We start from the raw sequence: 20,028 nt of genomic DNA on the forward strand, positions 1-20,028 counted from the left end.
CTACCACTCCCTTGATTGAGACGCTGTAGCTGCAGCAGCTGTTACATGAACTCTGCCTCCATTCATGGTGCACTCGCAATCAAGATAAATGTGCATTGACATAAGAAGAAAAATCACACATCAGAGAAATAAATAAAGCAAAGCAAATGTATAGGCCCTGATTAAAGTCATGCTGTTCTTTTCTCTTCTCTCATTTTCCCCTCCCTCGCTCCCTCCCTCCTCCAGCTCCTGACGAAGCACCCTGCGAAGCGTCTGGGCGGAGGAGAGGACGCAGAGAGAGAGATTAGGGAGCATCAGTTCTTCCGCTGGATTGACTGGGACCGTCTGGAGAGACTGGAGATACCGCCGCCCTTCAAACCCAGAACTGTCAGTGTAACAGATGGACTCCACAAATCCCTCTCTCTCTTTCGTCCTTTTATTCTTTCGTTCTTTCATTCTTTCTATACCTCTTGTCGAGGTGAAACAGGTTCTCGTTCTGAGTTGCTTTCAAGCTGCAAACTTTTGCTTTACACAGTCTAGACACCGGTCATTATCTATCTACTTCTCCATGGAGCTCCACTGCTTCGTTTGGCATCCACATTGTTAAATTATTCATTCTTCTTTGCAGAATACACATGATGTGAGCTCTCTTTTTTTTTCTACATTGTGGTGATAAAGTTTTGGATGGTCTTTTTCGTCAAAATAATCCGGTCCCCAGCTCCTGATGTACACAGTTATTTCCTCTCGAACCAGTTTTTCTGGCCAAGAGCCAGTTCTTTAGCTGTCGAAACACAAAGAACTGGTCTGTGATCAGACTCTGGCTCCGACCCGGCCCTTGAACTTCCTTAGTGTTGAGAAGGGGAATTAGAGAATTGAAGCTGTCACTTCTTTCCATCTGACTCCTTCCATGTCTCCGTCTCCATGCGCAGCTCCTCTCTCAGCCCTCCACTTTGTGCTGGCCATTTCACCCCCTCCTCTCCTCTCCTCTCTGTTCTAACAACCCTCTCTCCCTCCCTCTTTCTTTTCTCTCTTTCATCACCTCCGCCGGTACCTGGAGACGGAGTCTGAGCGCTCGGGCACAGACAGTCCAGTCACAACAGACAGGTCCCTCTGACCTTGAGGTCCTTCCTTCTCCTTCCATATGCAAATGTGTGTCATCATTAGCCCGCCACACACCGGTCTCTGGCCTCCGCTGGCCAGTGCTGAGGTGTGCCTTGATTGAGCCGAGCGTGCTCTGGGGTTAGAGGCCAGGCCCATTAGCTAAATGAGATTCATACCATCCAGCAGAGCCACTGTCTTATTCTGTAAAGGAGCAGGAGAAGAGACGTGAGCAGCTTTCTGCCGACAGTCGTGAGGTAGACGCGGGGAAAAGGGGGGGGGATAACTCACATTATTTATTTTTATTTTGTGTCTTTTTCAGGAGGAGGTTTAATGTGGATATGATGAGTTTTAATCCTGCTCGTATCCTCTTAATCTTTCATGCACATTCCTTCTTTTTTTCTCTTTTCTTCATCAGGGCGGGAAAAAAGGTGAAAACTTCGACAAGTTCTTCACTGCAGCTCCGTCGGTGCTCACTCCCTCCGACCCGGACATAATGGAAGCCATCAACCAGGATGACTTCGAAGGCTTCTCCTTCCTCAACCCAGACTTTGCCCCCTCGCCTCTCACCGCTGTTTGAAAATAGCTCCCACGCCCCTTTTAAATGTAATCCCCTTATTAAAAGTAGTTTTATAACAGAGAAACTGAAACTCCTCTCATATTCAGATTCTGACGTTTACACAAAACTGCCAAGACACCTTTGTATCCATGCACTCTATTCAATGTATGTATTTCATCTAGATAGTCTCAGAATATGCAAAGATATGCAATTATTATAGATTACCATTTTAGAGTTTCTGTTTTTGTAAGACGTCCATTAACTTGATAAGACGGCTGTAGTGTGACTGTAGTATGATCACATACTGTACTTCACCTGTATGCATGCACTGTTTGTAGAATGAACTACTAGGAATAGATTATCCAAGAAAGATAGACAACCAATTCATTTTCAACATTTCCCACTGTTTTGATGAGCGCCATCTTGTGTTGTAGAAGCCACACAAAGACATGGTTCAGCTCCAGGTAGAGGGCAGAACAAGTGTGTCCATTTTTAATCATTTTTCATTTCATAAGCAGGCGTTTTCCTGAGAGGTCTGCTCCAGTTTAACAGGGCACAGTAGCTCGGCATCCAAACCCCTTCAATATCTCAATATCTCTGATAGGAGCTGCACGGGTAACAATGCTCTCCTGTGGAAGCGCTCAGTCAGGTTCCTGTGGCCCGGCTGGACCTCTGGGCTAACGTCACACCAGCGACCTCCTGTGACCCAGTGAGACAGTGAAACAGCTCAGCGGGCACGATGTGACGGTTAATGTAGGAAACAGCGCTGCCCTGCAGCCCAGTCACACGCGGCCAGGAGGCGGTCCTCACATTGCTGCATCATTTTTTTCTTGACAGATTAGTTTTGCCTCGTGTTTTTTTCCAATTACTCCTCTGCAAAGTATGGAATTAGGCCTTGCAAATTACAGTATATGGCCTCCTTTTGAAACCATGCATTTGCACTGAAATATGTTCTGCTTATTTGGAAAATATGCCTCTGTCTGTAGCTACAGCAGGAGGTTTGTCATTTTGCACAGGTACATAGACTTGTGTATTTTAGTGGTGTATACCATGAGGGTTTTTGCTGTGTAATGACACCAGCAGCATTGATTAGGGAGTAATTAAAAGTGAGACTCGCCGGGACTGTTCAATACATGGAAAAATAATAGCAGCAGTGTCATTAAACCCTATCTGGGCAGGGCAGGTGGCAGCAAACGTACAGTTTAATAATCCCATTACAGAGCTCTTATCTCACAAAGCAGACGGTCATTTCAAACACAAATCTGCTTCTCTATGACTTTTTTTTTTCTGTGAAGGTAAAAATATCCATTTAGCAATTTCTCATCCCGAGGAGAAGAATCCTGCTTTTTATTTGTTTAAGTGCTGATGTCAATGCGCCCTGTAACTGGTGAGAGCGGTCCATCTCTTCGCCCTAGCTGTGTTTTACCCACTGACGTAACAACATGACATCTACAGTAGATATTTCAATCAATGATAGATAAGCAATAGATCATTTATGTATATTTGTTGGTTGAGTTCATTTCTGTTTTTTCGTGCTGGAAAAAAGAACGTTGAAATAAAGACCCGGGGGAAATGAAAGTCATGAAACGAGGATGGTGAGGTGTTTCCTTCCGTGATGTTTGTGTGGAGCCGCTGAGAAACAAACATGCATCAGCTTTGTCTTCACCACACGTCTCTTTGTCACGCTCACTTTTCACACATACTCACAAGTGCAATCGCAGCACACACACACACAGAAGATGCTGACCCCTCTATTTACTGGGTTTCTGTAGTTGTCGAAGCAGCAAAACCACCTCTCAGGCATCACACTCTCCCTCCCGTCTCCTCCTCCTCCTACTTTCCCGTCATCCTCCCTCCCTTCTGCTCCTCCCTCCCTCCCTCCCTCCCCGCCAGCATCATGATGGGACTAATATCCCCACAGAGATCTGAGTTATAACAAGTTGACCTTCACTTTAAAATCTCATCAACTAACAATCTCCCTCTCCACCTCCCTCCCCTCCTCTTTATCTGCCCTTCATCTCTGTCTCTCTCGCTCTCGCTCTTCCTCCTCTGTTTGTCTTTTGTGTCAGTGGCGCACTGTAAATGCTTCACTGTGTGGTTTCCTCTCGTCCTACTTAAAGTGTAGAATTTATTGTGGTTGCTGTTATCTCTCTGAAATACCCCCGCTGTCGTGTGTTGATACAAGTGTCTCGTCTTGTTGTATTTCATCAACATTATGATCTGTTTTACACACTTAATACTCTCTATCGTGGTTTACAAGACAGTGACACACTGAAAGGGCTGCAGAGGACAAACACAGATAAACTCAGCTTGTGCTGTGATATAGTTTGAAAGATTTAAGCTACAATAACTATAAAAAAGAACTAATGAATAAATACAAAATTATATAAAAGCGAATTTTTACTGCCAAACATCTGGACGAGTATCCAGATGTTCTCTGTGTAGATCGCGTATACCAATCCTGTCCAGATGTCTTTATGAGTTTCTGTGAGGAGGACATTTCGAGACGTATCTTTTATGAGGCCAGATGAGACATATTAATAATCTGTGTAACACACAATACATGAGTCATATCAAACTGATGCATTTTACACTTCACTTTCTTCATCTTCAAATAAAATAAAACAGTTATAAACATTTTTTTTCTGAAAACTATGAATCCTATTCGTTTTTTTCTTTATGCATTTTTCAATATGATATAAACCTGCTTTTGACGTCTCATTTCCTACTCCACACAACAACCTTTACTCCAACCTTGACATTATATGACTTTGTGCGACCTGGACCGCTAATGCCACCTGATCGGAGCTGTGTGTGTGTGTGTCTGTGTGTGTGTGTGTGTGTGTGTGTGTGTGTGTGTGTGTGTGTGTGTGTGTGTGTGTGAGTGTGTGTGTGCGCGTGTGTGTGTGCAAACCATCACTCACTGTCACAGAGACATGATATCATCCCTCATCTTCACCACTGCCTCTTCTTCCTCCAGCTCCATCCCTCCTCTGTTTCCGTCTCTCATTGTCACACACACACCCCTCTCCTCCTGTGCTCATGCCCTGAGGTCAGAGTGTGCTGCAGAGTATTGATATCGTTACTAAAAATATAGGGATCCTCCACCAGCCGGCTAAAAATAGAGCAAAGGACAGAGACCACAGGAGACAAGGGAGGAGGGGGCACGAAGAAGAGGAGGAGCAGGATGAAGAGCGAGGGAGAGAGAGGGTATCAGTAGCAGGATTTCACTGCTATTCACCTGTATTAAATGAAGGTTATATGAAAATGTTTGATTAGTCTTGAATGAACGACAGTTTCAAGAGGACGGATGATCCATGATGTTTTCTACTTCCACCTGATAGAACTGTAAATAAAATATAATTTGACCTGAAGTTTGCAGCATGTCCCCCCCCCCCCACCCCCACCCCCCCCCCCACACACAAACACACACACTCTAAAGCTGATCTAGTGCCCCCTCTCACAGACCTGTCTGCCTCTCTTCACTTTTCCAAACTGAATTTCACTCTATGGACATTATCACGATGAAGTAAAGTGCAGCACAATGCAGGTTGTTTAGTTTAGTTTATACGGTTTTTAAAAGATAACATTAAATCCATTTGTTGAAAGAAGTGCAAATTTAGAAAATCAGAAACATAAGTAGCAGAATAAAACACTTTTTGTACAAGTAGTGTAACTCTAGATATTTTAATTATCATAAGATAGAAGTGATGTGAAAGGTTTGAAATTAGCAACAGACTTTTTTTGTATCACTGCAGGATGCTCATATCTACATCTGGGTAAAGCTAACTCGCTAAAATAAAGAATGAATTGACAAAACAATAAATCACAGGATAATTCAAATGGTGTCTAAAATAAGTTAAAGTATAAAACCAGTAAAGATGAAAAGTGGTGCACATACTCTGCATTGTTCAACATGATACCATTGCAGAGTGTACTTCAATGAAAGAAAGATAAAGACAACAACAGCATATTTGAAGAGGGTATGATAGGATGAGATGTAATAGTTTGACCACTCTCTCTCTCTCTCTCTCTCTCTCTCTCTCTCTCTCTGTCTCTCTCTCTCGCTCTCTCCCTGCCTCTCCCTCACTCTCTCGCTTTCTCTCTCCATCTATCTCTCTGCCTCTCCCTCCCTCTCTAGCTCTCTCCCTCTCTCTCTCCCTCTCGCTCTCTGCCTCTCCCTCCCTCCCTCTCTCTCCAACACTTCTCCCCACTGCTGCCGCTACAGTATGTCTCTGTTGTAGCCAAAGTAGCTTTTGCTGAACCGATCCACCGCAGTGCCTGGGACCTGCTGAGTGGAGGAGAGAGAGGGGGATTCGGAGGATGGGTAAGGGGGTTTGAGGGTAAACACACAGGGAATAGTGAGAAAGACCAAAAATCCACCAAGCCTCCCTGGTGTGAGGTTCCTTGGCTACTGACGTGTGCGCACGACTCTCGTGGCAGGGTGAGTATTTCTTTCCTTCTGAATAACACTCGCGTGTGTGTGCGTGTGAGCGTGCGTGTGAGTTGTATTGGCAGTAACTGTGATGACGACGCCTTTGCTGCCTGACTTAGTCATTTTCAATGCATGCGTGTGTGTGTGTGTGTGTGTGTGTGTGTGATGACAGCTGTGGAAAGAGCAGCGTTCATGTCGTGCTCGCGTAAAGACGGACACTCATCCTCTCCACCTGAGGGCGCGCAGGAAAAACCACCTCTCCCGTACATGCACTTTCACTCCGTGCGTGTTTGATTTCCTCCCAAATGTGTGTGTATGCGAGTCGCTCACATGTTCCCTGCTCTGTTTATCATCTCCAAACTCCGCGTGTGAGTGAGTGTGTGTGACAGCGGGTGTGGGGGCGGGGGCTCCTCCAAAAAAGCCGCTGCGCACATCCCTGCTTCATTCACTGATCCCGCTCCACATACATGAAGTTAACACCGGATGCTCCTGCTCCGATCTGCTGCAGACTTTTGACAGGAGAGAGTCCCTGCGCAGCTGAAATGACAGAACCAAGAGCAAACCACTGAGTCACGATATTTTCCTTTTAGTCGTTATGAAGTCATTTATATTTTCCTGATGAGTGATTGCATGGCATCACTCTCTCTCTCTCTCTCTCTCTCTCTCTCTCTCTCTCTCTCTCTCTCTCTCTCTCTCTTCTTTCTCTCTCTCTCTCTCTCTCTCTCTCTCTTCTTTCTCTCTCTCTCTCTGGTCTCACATCTTCAGACGCTGCACAGTCAAGGTTGGTTAGTTTAGCGCAAGTGTGGGCGCGTCCCCGTGATGCTCGTCCACGCTGCTGGGTACTCCTTGCATTTTTTGGGCCAAGGTCTTTTCTCTGACTCAATCTGCTCCCTGTCCTCCTGCCAGTTTCCACCCTGTCCTCTTTTCTGCTGTTTTCCCTGACTGGATATTTCCAGCAGCTCATCCGTCACTCCCTCTTTTTCTCAGTGTCTCTCTTCCCTGATAGACTTGGAGGTGATGTCAGTCTGTGCAGAGAATTAAACCCTTTGTCCCCCTTGTGGCTCCTATCTAACCAATTCAATTGGGCTCATTACTTTCTGGGTGAGGGAGCTGAGGGGCCTGTCTCGCTGCTCCAGAATAGGATTGTTATCACAAATCTAACAGGGGAAACAGATTTTTCTTTTCACTCAATCTCAATCTCAAGTCGACAATGGCTATTCCTCCAGCGATTTGAGCACAAAACATGGGGAGACAGGAGGTGAACTTGTCCCAGCTCTTCTTTATATTATCTCTACATCCATTAGAAACCATCAGGGTGTTGGTTTTCTGTGGGAGGGATGAGGGAGCTGTCCGTGGTGCTGAACGACTCGGAAGGAGCCGCTCAGGCACGTCCACTCGTTTTTCTTGCAGTGTTGCAGCTCCAATTGATTTCACACTCATTCCTGACCACTTTGGCACATTCTCTCAGATGCTGGGAGGTGTGATCATTCATCCCCGGGTCTCACGTCCCTCTCCGGTCCTCGGTCATCTTTCCGTCTCCCCCCTTCACTGTTTAAAAGACACTTTAACAGAGAACCTCTCATTCACTCACAGAATAAAACAAGTGTACAGCAACTTATATGGCATACATCTGTGACCTTTGCCTGACTCCTGAGTGGCTCTCATTTAAGTCTTGTCTATTTATAGTCACCTTTTCAAATCAGATGTCATACTCACATACTTTATCTTCTTAGAAATAGATTCACATCTTTACTACACAAGATAGAAATAATGTTTTTTTAATTCATGTGATTATGGCAGGAAAAGCTTTATAAAATATACCTTAACAAATGCTATTAAACGGATTTGATAGTTTATTAATTATGCTAAATAAGTCTGTTGGTTTGTTAAATTTGACCAAAACGCTTTTGCTGTTTTGTCTCAGAAGTTGATTTCATTGATGCCATGTTAATCTCCTGTATTTCTTATTTAATTTGATTTTAAATCTTTTATGGTTGCTCATAGTTATCTCCTTACTTCTATGCGTCCCATGAGCAACTCACGCCGCTCATCGTCAGTTTCTTTCAGCCTTAAAAATGTCCAAAGTGGCTTTTTCTCTGAAACCTTTTACCAACGCAATGGTTCTACTCGTCCCTGAGGCTGCACAGAAACTCAAGTTACTTCTATAACGGTCACATCTTGTTCAGATAAGATTAGGCCAAGTTTAATCTTTAAGAGTTTATTACCCTCGACAATTATCGTTTCTATTATAATCCGGCTCCTGAAAGGCTCAATGGCTTTTCAAACAAAGGTGGAACAGTGGAGGGGATAAAGTGCTCATTATGTTTTATTACTTCTTTTTTGTAAAGGGTGACTGATAAATTGTCAGAATTTATTTAATTAAATACAGTGTTTGTCAATGCACAACATAGAGGTGAATACTTGAAGCAACAGTTATTTTGTAAGATTCAGACTGTTCATGCCTCAGGCTGTAGTCAGCAGTGAATGTGAGTGATGCTCGTTGTATTTGTGAATGAGTCTTGAATACCTGCTCTTTGTCGGCAAGCAGGCGCTTTATCATCGCTCTTCACGGCCGTACCTGTGTTTCCCCCGGTCAGTTACTACTGTGTCACACTCAATTTCAAGTGACTTAATGAACTTGAATGTCTGTGAGATACAGTGTGAAAGTCCCAGCATGCGGGTAGAGACAAAAATAATATCTGCAGCAAGTGACAGATGTTATCAAGTCAGTATGGGCAGAGCTCCAGCTGTGAAAGGCATGAGTAGTGTGCACTAAGATGACACCAGGTTTATAAATATGGGAACATTTGTAAGTTATTATATGAAACATAGTTTAAAACACTTGGTTATATGTGGTAAAGTACAGAAGAGAGCCTGTTATACTCGCATACAAAGGTGAACTTCTCACAGTGGAATATAAGAGGTTGGTTCAATTACACTGATGATCCTCCCATAGTCCAATTATAACACAGGATGAACAACATAACTCAACACAATGAGGCTGGTTAAAGTAAATACTAACCCTGCTCTGAGTTTCCCACGTGCATTTACTCCCCCTGACTTGTCAAGATGACGCTTCTGAACAAATGAAGCAAGAGGCTAGTGGCCGAGCAATTACACACACACACAAACACACTCACACACAGGAACACAAAAAACACGTGCGTACAAATGCACAGATTCATACAGACAGCACACTCAGAAGCTCTGCAGTGAGGTCTTTCGCTGTCAACCAGAACTAAGTCACAGAAAGACCATGTGTGAGTCATTCAGGACCTCTCCTTCCCCTCGTGATCTCTGTGTGTGGTTGTGTGTGTGTGTGTGTGTGTGTGTGTGTTTGTGTGTGTGTGTGTGTGTGTGTGTGTGTGTGTGTGTGTGTGTGTGAGTGGCCCAGGTATTACTCATGTTGTTGAGACCTAAATCTGTCACATGCTATGTATGAGGACTTGTCTTTCTTATGAGAACAAAAAGTCCACCTAATGTAGATCGTTATACTTTGAGGTGAAGACGTATTTTTAAGGTAATAGATTAGGTTAAGATTGGGATAGGTGTTAGGTTAAGGCAATGAGTAACTATGGTTAAGGTTAGGGAAATCAAGTTAAGTCAATGTGACTCTGCGTGTCTGTGTGTGTGTGTGTGTGTGTGTGTTACTTATTCAAGTCTTTCCCCAGAACTCCACTGGTTTAAGTCATCATCTGTTGCGTTGCCTCCTTTCTGACCTTTAACACGATTGGCTGCCGGTGGATGTGTCATTAACTCATCTTTAGCAATAACGAGGCAAGACAGGGAATCAGCCGGTAGCAGTTTGCACGCGTACACATGCATCGCATGTCTCTCTCCGTGCACCCCGTCACCCCCTCCACCCCCTCCACCCCCACACCCATGACCTCTTTCAGATTTACCTACATATTTTCTGATCTCTGCAGGTTTCATGTGCATTCACCTCTTTTCCTCTAACGCTCCCTCGCTCTGCCCCCCCCCCCCCCCCCCCCCCCAGATGAGTTCGTGCAGCAGCCGTGCGTTGACCATCCTGTCCACAGTGTTCGGCGCCTGCGGGCTGCTGCTGGTGGGGGTGGCCGTGTCCACCGACTACTGGCTGATCATGGTGGAGGGCATCATCCTGCAGCAGAACCAGAGCATGGAGGTGAAGATGGCGCTGCACTCAGGCCTCTGGAGGGTTTGCTTCGTGGCCGGTAGGAATACACATGTTTGAATATTCAAAAATTGAAAGACCCCTGCTCTTTCTGACACACAATCACAAAGTGCTGCCATGTGTGTGTGTGTGTGTGTGTGTGTGTGTGTGTGTGAGAGAGAGCTGCTGGCCTCTGGAATCACAGCTGTCAGAAAATATGATTGTTACCTATGAGCTTTTTTGGTTTGGTTTTGTGTTGTTTCCTCATGCATCACTGACTTTGACTGACTTTTTTTGTTTCTCTCTGTGTGTTTCCTCACAGGGGCAGAAAATGGGAGATGTGTAGCTTCAGAGTATTTCACCGAACCCGATATAGAGATAACCACCGAGAACACAGCGAACATCCTCAGTGAGTAAAACAGGGAACAACGCAGTGACATCACACATCATCCACTGGGACAAACCCCAGAGTCCCCCTGCTGATTGATTGTGGCTACTATCATTTGAGTTTTATTTTAGTAGAGCTGCAACGATAAGTTGATTGATGATCACCAGAACATTTATTTGAACCTTAATTGTCTCAAGTCAGTTTTTGGAAATAAATAATTTTTAAATTATGCAGTTGCAGTTTCTCCAGTTGAAAAAGATGCTGTTAGTCTTTGTTTTATATTAATACAAACTGTTTAATAAAAATGTTTTGGGGTTTTCGACTGCTGGCTGAACTGGATGTGAGATTTAAAGACGTTGCATTGGAGTCTGGGAAAATTTAAAGAACCTTTGTTGAAGCACACCCAACAAAGTTTTTTTTTACTTTAACAGAAAGAAAAAAATATTTCCCCACCTCCTTTTAAATGGACATCACTGTGAACACATTACATATAATGTTATAGTTATTAAAATGATCATTTCTAGCAGGAAAAGGACACAACCCGTCATCTCTGTTTCACACTGTGACCTCTGTCTCTCTACAGAGATGGTGCGTACGGCCACGCCCTTTCCGATGGTGTCGCTGCTCTTCGTCTTCACCGCCTTCGTCATCAGCAACATCGGACACATCCGGCCTCAGCGCACCATCCTGGCCTTTGTGTCCGGCATCTTCTTCATCCTCTCAGGTGGGACTCATTACTCATGTCCCGCCGTCACCAATTACCGCGGCCTGGTGTGTCCCGTGTCACACGTGCAGACGCTCCATCACGGCACTGTTGTTTGTGTCGTATGCAGGTGTGCACACTGTTATCAGGAGAGATGAGGAGATTAGTTTTCACAACACCTGCATGGTGAGAATTTTCTGATCCTTGACTTTGCACGACTTTGAAAATGACACTGACTTCCTCAGATTCCCATTAACAACTGGAGTAGCACTAAGTAGAGCATTAAACTTCCAGGCCCAACAGTCTCTGCTCCAGATTTCACACGCTTATAAATATCGGTCCCTATGAATTATTCCCTGGGAAAACACTGAAGGTGTTAAAGTCTCGTAATATTAGAGATCCAATCCCCGGGTTCTCATCCACACCCAATTGTAATGGTCCTTCGCTGAACCATCCAGCATCCGCCCACCAGGGTTCGTGGAAATCCTCCTGGTTGTTTTTGTATAATGTGGCTTGACAGGGGCACATGGTGAATGGTCTGCAACACGTTTCTAGTCTTGATAACTAAATGCTTTAGAGTGCATTCACACTTTCATTCCTACATACATATATTCCCCAATTACACTTTATTTACATACTGAATGGGGGAGTCTGGGATCGAACTTCTGACCCTCTGATTAGTGGATGAACCTCTCTACCACCTTACCCGCAAGCAGATGGAAACATAACCTCCCTTGTGGAGCTAATAATGGCACAAGAATCAATATTGGAATCACACGTGTGAAAAATGTGGAAATAAATACTCAGGAGGCGTTTCTTCTCCGTGTCGCTGGATTCTCTGGATTAGTGTAATTAACCTTGTTGGACAGCAGGTGGCTGTAACGCTCCCACTTCGCGTGCCCGGTGTGCAGAGAGCAGAAGTGTCAGCTGCCTCAGTGGAGCTCCTGTTCGGGGGGAAAGCTGCCTCGACTTGTTTGAGAAGGAGGCAGCGCGACGATGGGCATCAAACGCAGTCCGATACGACAGCTCCGACTCGCCACAGCAGCCACTCGCTGATAAAGGGTGCAGCGGAATAATAGGTGTTATGTAACCCGGGTTATGCAATGTTCACGGGCCGCGCTGCGAGTGTCGCAGTGTTTCACTTTATGAGGTATTTTCATAATAGGGTGATAATGAGGGGCAGGCGTATCCAATTGCTTTTCAGCGGTTGAATATTCTGCCGCACTAAGCCTCTCTCTCTAAACACTTCCTTCCTCCTGCCTCCCATGCTCCCCCCCCCCCCCCCCCCCCCCGCCCTCTCTCTCTCTCCCCCCCGTCTCTCTCCCTTCTCATTTCCTGCTCACCCCTTCACTCAGAGTATATTCTCGCTGTGGAGCTCCATGGTGGTGTCTGTGGTCTCCAGAGCAATATGAACCTTATTCTGTTGGCACCACGGAGGTCTGGTGAACACTGTAGCTCGGCTTTGCGGTGTTCTGGTTCATTTTACAGGCCGCAAAACACGCAGCATGGATCCGCAGCTGTTCGAGCGACTGTTGGTTTCTCTGCTCCTCTGCCAAACACACCGCAAACACACATCTTCTCATACGTGCTCCTGCAGACACTTCATTTATTTTACATTCTTCTGCCTCTTTTTTGTCCCACACTTTTCTTCTTCTCTCATTTGCCCGCAGTGGTCTCGTCCATGTCTTTGCCCCTCGGTTTTCTTGTGTTTCATTATTCAGAGGAAGATGTACATCCTCCGCAGGATTGACAGCAGCATGGTTTCTGCATTTCGCGTGCTTTTCTATGTTAAATCGACAACACAACCTCTTAAACCGACCCTTCAAGTAGAGGACATAACCGTTGACAGCCGTGTGGTACACTTGAATATTCCAGTGAAAGCTAAAAATACTCTTATTTGCTGCTTACAGCATGAAGCTTTCTTTGAATATTGATTCTTCGATGTTGCCCATATGTTGTTTCTCATGCATTTAACATTTGGAAGCAGCTTATAGAGCATGTGAGGGTTTCTAGAGGAAGGGGGTTTAATGTTGCATGTGTTGCTTCTGGGTGAAAAGCCTTTTCTGGTTTTTCATATAATTACTATGGTGAGTACATGAACACATGGAATTTTACAGTGAACACTGGTGGTTTTTCCTAAATCGTCCTAGAAACTGTGTCAAGCCATGTTCACAGTTTACTTCCTTTTACTCCTCTTTAATGTCTCTTTTTTATATATCTTTGTTATGATATGGTTTTATTAGGATTAACCAAATTATAAAGTTATACATATATCACATTACAAGGTGACAAGTAGATTGAATGCACATGGGTATTGGGATATTTATATTTAAATTAAAAACTCTAAGGATGTCTATGATATGTTTTAAGGGAAACAGGCTACTTCAATTAATTTAGTCATCAATATATTCAGAAAATTATCAATGAGGATTTGACGAAAAGTCAGTTTTCAAATGTTGCAGACGTTATAATATGTATCATTATATTACAGATATGAAACATGTATGTAAACTAATCTTTATAAATACAGTAAATGCTGATTTAGAAACTGCATTACATTAACTGAAAAAATGTCCTCATGGAATTTGTTTGCCTTTCAATATCCTGCAAAGAAACATCCAAGGAAGTCTTTCTATATTTTTATGGAAATGTTTATTCCTCATTTAACATTAAGACAAGATTGTGATCAGGTCTTGAGGATCGATTCTACAGAAGTCAAAAGTAGCAGAAACAAAAGATTTGGTATGTTCAATTTTTATACATTTACACATTGTCACCTAAAGTTAACCTCATGCTAACCATCCCATGATTGAGTAAGTAGCACTTTGTACACACAAAATTAACATAATCCAGGTGGAAAATATGTTCCCCTAAAAATGTATTTTCACAAAATAAACGAGTCTGAATACAATTTTGCATCAGACTGGGGGGGGGGGGGGGGGGGGGGGGGCTGTGAGGAGAAGAGAACAAGAGGCAGCTCAACATTAGAAACATGTCATAAGGTCATCCAAGCATGCTTTACACTTATTCTTCTCCAGAATATTGTAGATATTATAGTTTATAAAAACTTCTTCTCTAACATGATGTCATCCCTTTCAACCCTGGGGGTAATTACATTAATGATCGTTCAGTGTTCTGCTTCAACATTATGAGGCAAATCTCTAACAAAAGTTTTTCATTTCTGGAAGCGATCATTGTTATCTCTCTATTTGTCGTTACTGTACAGACCCAAACACAAACTGTCTCTCTGCTCCTCCTCTCATCTCTTTATTAATGTTAACAATTGTGAGGCTGATTGCTCGGTGGGACCACTACACATCCCATCACTCTCTCTCTCTCTCTCTCTCTCTCTCTGAAACCCTCACCACACTGGTGATCACTATATAATGACCTTCTCACTCCCTCTTTCATCTGTCTCTCTCTCTCTGATGTTAATGTTAATGTGCTTCGTGCAGGCCTGAGTCTGGTGGTGGGCCTGGTGCTCTACATCTCCAGCATTAACGATGAAGTGATGAACCGGCCCAGAGAGCCCGAGCAGTTCTTCAATTACTACTACGGCTGGTCCTTCGCCTTCGCTGCCTCCTCCTTCCTGCTCAAAGAGGTCAGTCCGGGCATGTGTGTGTAAGAGAGACAAACATGGAGGAGGAGGAGGATGAGGTGTGCTTGTGTGGAATATGCTGCACACGTGGAGCATATAATCATATCCACTACCTGGGAGATGTTTCCTGGAGTGCAGGGATATTAAGTGTGAGCGGTTATGATGCAAAACTGCAGGGTTTGTGTGTGTGTCTGCGTGCAGCCTCACGTGCGCAGCCCTGCTTGATGCAGTGTCATGTGAGAGCTCTGCTCCTCCTCCCACCTCCCCTCCCTCCTCCTCCATCAGCCTCTTACCCATCATCATCAGCAGTGCTGCTCTTAATGCGATGCAGTGGACGGCTCAACACAAACCAACATCCTCCCCTCCTCTGGCCCCGCTCCCATCTTTCCTCCACACTCTTGTTTCCCTCCTTTGCTCTTCTCTTTTTTACACAGTTGAATTTCAGCTTAAAGCAACTCACTCCATCTTGAATCCTTGCAGAGAAACAGTGCACGCCTTCTTCATTCCTCTTTATTTCATGTCACTTTTCATCTAATTAAATCCCCGTCACTTGTAAACAGATGAGATCGGCTCATGGGACTAAATCCTCCCTTATCTCTCACTGATTTATTCATCAGGGGGCCGGGGTGCTGTCAGTCTACCTGTTTATGAAGCGTTACGCCGAGGAGGAGATGTACCGCCCCCACCCGGCGCTCTACCATCCCCGCCTGTCCGACAGCAGTGACTACAGTGGCCAGTTCCTCCACCCGGAATCCTCCTGGCCTCCCCCGAAGCGCGGCCGCAGCACCTCCGAGGCCTCCAGTGACATCTCCATCCAGCTCAACCAGGCGCCACCGGTTCCGAACAAGAGCAAGCTTCAACCAGGCGCCATGGCAAGCCCACCCTCCGGCTCCTCCTCTGCAGGGAGCTACCCTCAGTCTGCCGGTTACCCCTCCACACACACACTGCCCAGGTCACACTCCTCCCATCCCCAGGGTCAGGCCCTTCCGATGCCCCCATCACCTGTGCCTCCTCCTCACTATCACGCACACATGCAGATGAGCGCCTCCCCCTGTTAGGAAGGGGGGCGCACTGTGGAGGTAAGGAGAGACACAGACTCCTCATATTCATGTATGCTGTACATTTAGACGTGGAACAGACTAAACACTGAGTTTGGATCATGTGAGGCGAGCAGGAGAGAAAATGTAGCTTTAGAACAACGTGAAGACAAAGGAGATTGCACAGATTGAAAAGGAAGATTTTACAGAAAAGGGGCGATGAATGAATCGAGTAATTCAGAATTACAGGAAGGAGAAAGAGACAAAGGACTGTAGAGGTGAGGTTGAGCGACAGAGGAGATGCAGGCGAGGCAGAGCGAGGCAGGGAGAGAGCGAGGAGCTGCAGTAAAACACGAAGATGCTGCAGTGCTGCGGGAAATTTGTATGCACTTGGAAATGTACAATGTAAAGCACTGATCACAGAGACTGAGGATGCACATAGTTTTATACACACGTAATTCATCAAAGTAAGCGGACTGCGTACCTTTTTTCTAAAAGGTAAATGTGAATAAATATATTCTTGTCTTCTATGAATTTCTTACATCATCAATCCAGTTTCATAACTCACAATGTCAAAGCAGTATTATAATATTATTATAAAACAAGAGATATAAGTTACAATATAGAGTTATTCTGACATGAGAACACTGTAAGTGGATGTTGTTGATATTTGTAAACCACTGATGGTCAAAAATATCACGAGGGACAAATCGATTTTATGTTTTTAAATATTTGTTGAAGAAACAAAGTTGTGACGTCTTGAACCTTAAAGTGCACAGGAGGACGCCCCTACAGATGTTGTTAATTATAAATAAAGCTTTGACCGAAGTCCCACCTGGAGGATATCTGACTCATCCGTCTTCGGACGAAGACGAACTCCGGCCGACATCAGATACTGTACACGTCAGGCTGGTTGCACGCAGGGACCACTCCACAGTGATACAGGGGTCTAATGCCCTCTACTGGTCACTGCTCGACACTGACCCCGGACCAGATCACATCTGGAGCTGCTGTTTGTCCAGATGTGGAGTTGCAGCGAATGTCATGGGGCAACGAGACGTTTTGAGCATGTGACAGAGACATGTGTGTTTTACAGAGCAGTTCAAAGTATTTTTTAAACTTCAAACGCTTTGTAAATATATATATATATATATAAATATATCTGGAAAACTAACCTTGTGAAAGTAAAAATGTAATTTGCTCTCGCTGCTCAGAGGACGATACCACTGTTTGTGACATGCAGGTCCTCCAGCTTTAACATTACAAGTGAGGGCCACTGCTGTATCCCAACATATTTGGTTGAGTGCATCATACTATATATTCTTAGAGTTTAAAAATAAATGCCGTTGATGGAAATGTTCTCTGAGCCGTCTTGTGTTTAGGACGACAGCATTTGAAGAGCTTAACTGCCAATTTATTATTTTGTGGGAAGCGCTTCTTCCATTGAACATTTATAACAGGTTATTATCATTTAATAAATAATCTATAACATGCCATTATGTAGACATAGGCAGAAGTGGTTCATATTCACATATTTGTCAACATCTGTAACTCTACCTGTCAGCACATATAAGAGGAGGCTGGTGAACAAACAGACAATGAATGACAGTACAATAAAACAGTTTGATAGCACGAATGAGCTATAACTGCTGACAAATATTATGTGTTAATTGATCATTAATTCACTGAAAATAAATGGCTGAAATATATTTATAGCTGCTTACAACTACTGTACAGTGTGTTAGACACTATTTATTAAATGTTTGTATGCTGTTTATAAATTGGAGGGGCGTGAAATCATTTTTGAAATGTCACAAAGTAGTGGAAAAACGATGCATCACTCTTTTCTGAAAAGATAAAATGGTTCTTCCATAGATTGACATCCTGTATGGTGGCATTTCCTCCATACACCACTAGGTAGCAGCCTATATCACAGGACTTTGCAGAGGCCAGTGGTCTACAATATATGTTGAGCCACCTATGACGTGTTATAAAGGACTTTCAGCCAAACAGGTCTGTGTTATTGTTTTAGCTCTGTGGAATATTCCTCTGGAGAATTGAAGTAATGCTCAGACAAAGCTGCTCAAACACAAACCTCTCAGAAACGAGGGACCTGCATGTCAGAAACAAAGATGTTTTACTTTAGAATATTCACATTTAGTTAATTTGTTTATTTAAGGCACATCATACATAGAGAGATATGTAGACATGAGAAATCTCTGTAATGAGAATCAAACCGCAGTGTCGTGGTGTGATGGCTGGTTTTCATTATCACTGTGATGCTTGAGAGAGGGAGACACACTGATGTCTGACAGATGATGTGTGTGAAGATGTGACCTCGTTAAAATATCATTGTGTTGTTTTGCAGACCTTTGTTAATTATGAAAATGTTTTCCATCACCCTCCTGCTTTTTGTTCATGTGGTTGCACAAATCCATACTGAGGTGAAGTCTAGTGTCGCTGCAGCCTTCTGCTCTTCCAGTCGGGGGTTAAAGTGCCTTGCTCATGGGCATCTCAGCCGTAGCCGTTGATGAAGATCAAACTATATCCCTTTCTAGATTTGACCAGCCATTAGGCATCGCAACCTCTTATCAGTCCACCTCTCTTACCTTTACACCCCTGACCTTTGTGTCTGTGGGCAGCTGAGCAACTGTTCTCACGATTTGCTCTTTCACACATTACTTCCCTTTATAATGTTAGGAACTATTCACTGATCATTTGGTGCCTGTTAAACTGCAGCATCTCTTTTTCTTCCTCATCTTTCTACCTGTTTGTTTTTCCCTCTCAGCCCCCAGCCCTCTTCTTACTCTGCCCCTATAAGGGTGTAGCCGTGCACGTTTCAGCAGAAAGACCAAGTCTTCTTGCACATGAAAAAAAAAAAATGTTTTTCAATGCTTCAATGCTGTAAAATCTGGGCTATAGGAGACATGACTCAGTAGAAGTTGTAATAAGATCACTTGTTGTTGAAGGTGTTGACTCACTTTCCTCATTTTTCTCTGATACTAATGAATTAAACTTTAACATGGATTCATCTCACCCTGTCTGTTTCCTCACTGCTTATTTTTGTCATGATATGTTTCAACTATAATGAATACTAAATATTCTTTTGGAGTTTTGCCATGACCTGATTTTCGTTTAGGAATTAAAAAAAAAATGATACTACTTGTAGCAATAGGAGCCCACCATGCACTGCGTATATATTCTGGCTGGAGGGAATCACTGTGTGTGAGTTCACTTCACACTGTAGTGAACCATGGATGTTAACCCGACTCCCTCCTCAGTCACAGCAAATCCACTGCAGCCTGAGGGCAGCCATTGATCAGAGCGGGTTACGAGTGTCTGTGCGCCTGCGTGTGGCTGCATTTTGTTGCTCTTTGTGTTTTCATATGTACAAAGGTTAAAAGATATTTATCATAATCAGCCTGAAACTAAAGCACAATATTGTAATGTGATGTTAATTATCATAATTTAAGAAAGTGAAAAAATCTTTAGATCTTCCAATACCCCCTGTTAAAGTTGTAAATATATAGTCAAGGTCAAACTGTGATGGAGCCATATACGTTGACTACTTTACGAATGAATAACAAGCTTTATGTTGTTTCTGACCAAACGGAAAGTGAAAATAATGTCAAATTAAACTTTTAACGCTCATTTCAAACCGTTCATTCTTGTCTGTTCATTCACATTCCTCCACAGGCTGTGGAATATATATTTGACCTAGGTCATCCTTGAAATGGTTAATTCCCAATCCTCTTTTGATTTACAATATTTAGGTGGGAGAGTTGGCTGTTGGCACACTGACCCAGAAAAAAATATAACATTTATCTAACTTTTTAAATTTACATAATGATGAATTAAAGTAGAAATTTCAACTTTTGGGGAAATTACAAATAAGTATATTGAAATCCCACAACCACATCTTACCATAAAAACGTCAAATAACTGTAAAACTTTATTACACATAATATGACACAGTTTGCAGAAGGCAGCAGTCCCTCTGCTTTATCTTCAGAAATTACTCTTTGTATATCTGTTTGTTTTAGTGTGTGTGCTTGTGTGTATGCGTGTGAGTGATAGGGGGCGAGATATCTAACATTAG

General features: G+C 43.6%; 2 protein-coding genes across 3 annotated transcripts in view; both read left to right on the forward strand.

Moving 5' to 3' along the window:
• The window catches only part of prkcg (protein kinase C, gamma), a 33,290-nt gene extending 30,064 nt beyond the window's left edge, over nt 1-3,226 (forward strand). For both annotated transcript variants that reach the window (XM_062399928.1, XM_062399929.1), the window contains exons 16-17: nt 226-366; nt 1,496-3,226. In XM_062399928.1, the coding sequence (XP_062255912.1) occupies nt 226-366; nt 1,496-1,657 (303 nt within the window). In that variant the 3' untranslated portion in view covers nt 1,658-3,226. The remainder of the gene's footprint in view (nt 1-225; nt 367-1,495) is intronic.
• Nucleotides 3,227-5,994: 2,768 nt separating this feature from the next.
• On the forward strand, nt 5,995-17,809 carry cacng7b (calcium channel, voltage-dependent, gamma subunit 7b). The gene is made up of 6 exons (XM_062400028.1): nt 5,995-6,080; nt 10,069-10,264; nt 10,526-10,612; nt 11,175-11,315; nt 14,750-14,895; nt 15,510-17,809. Exons 2-6 carry the CDS (start codon nt 10,069-10,071, stop codon nt 15,948-15,950), a joined length of 1,011 nt encoding a protein of 336 aa, XP_062256012.1. The 5' UTR covers nt 5,995-6,080; the 3' UTR covers nt 15,951-17,809.
• Nucleotides 17,810-20,028: the final 2,219 nt, after the last annotated feature.

Source organism: Platichthys flesus, chromosome 11 (assembly GCF_949316205.1).
Source record: "Platichthys flesus chromosome 11, fPlaFle2.1, whole genome shotgun sequence".
In the NCBI taxonomy this organism is placed as follows: Eukaryota; Metazoa; Chordata; class Actinopteri; order Pleuronectiformes; family Pleuronectidae; genus Platichthys; species Platichthys flesus.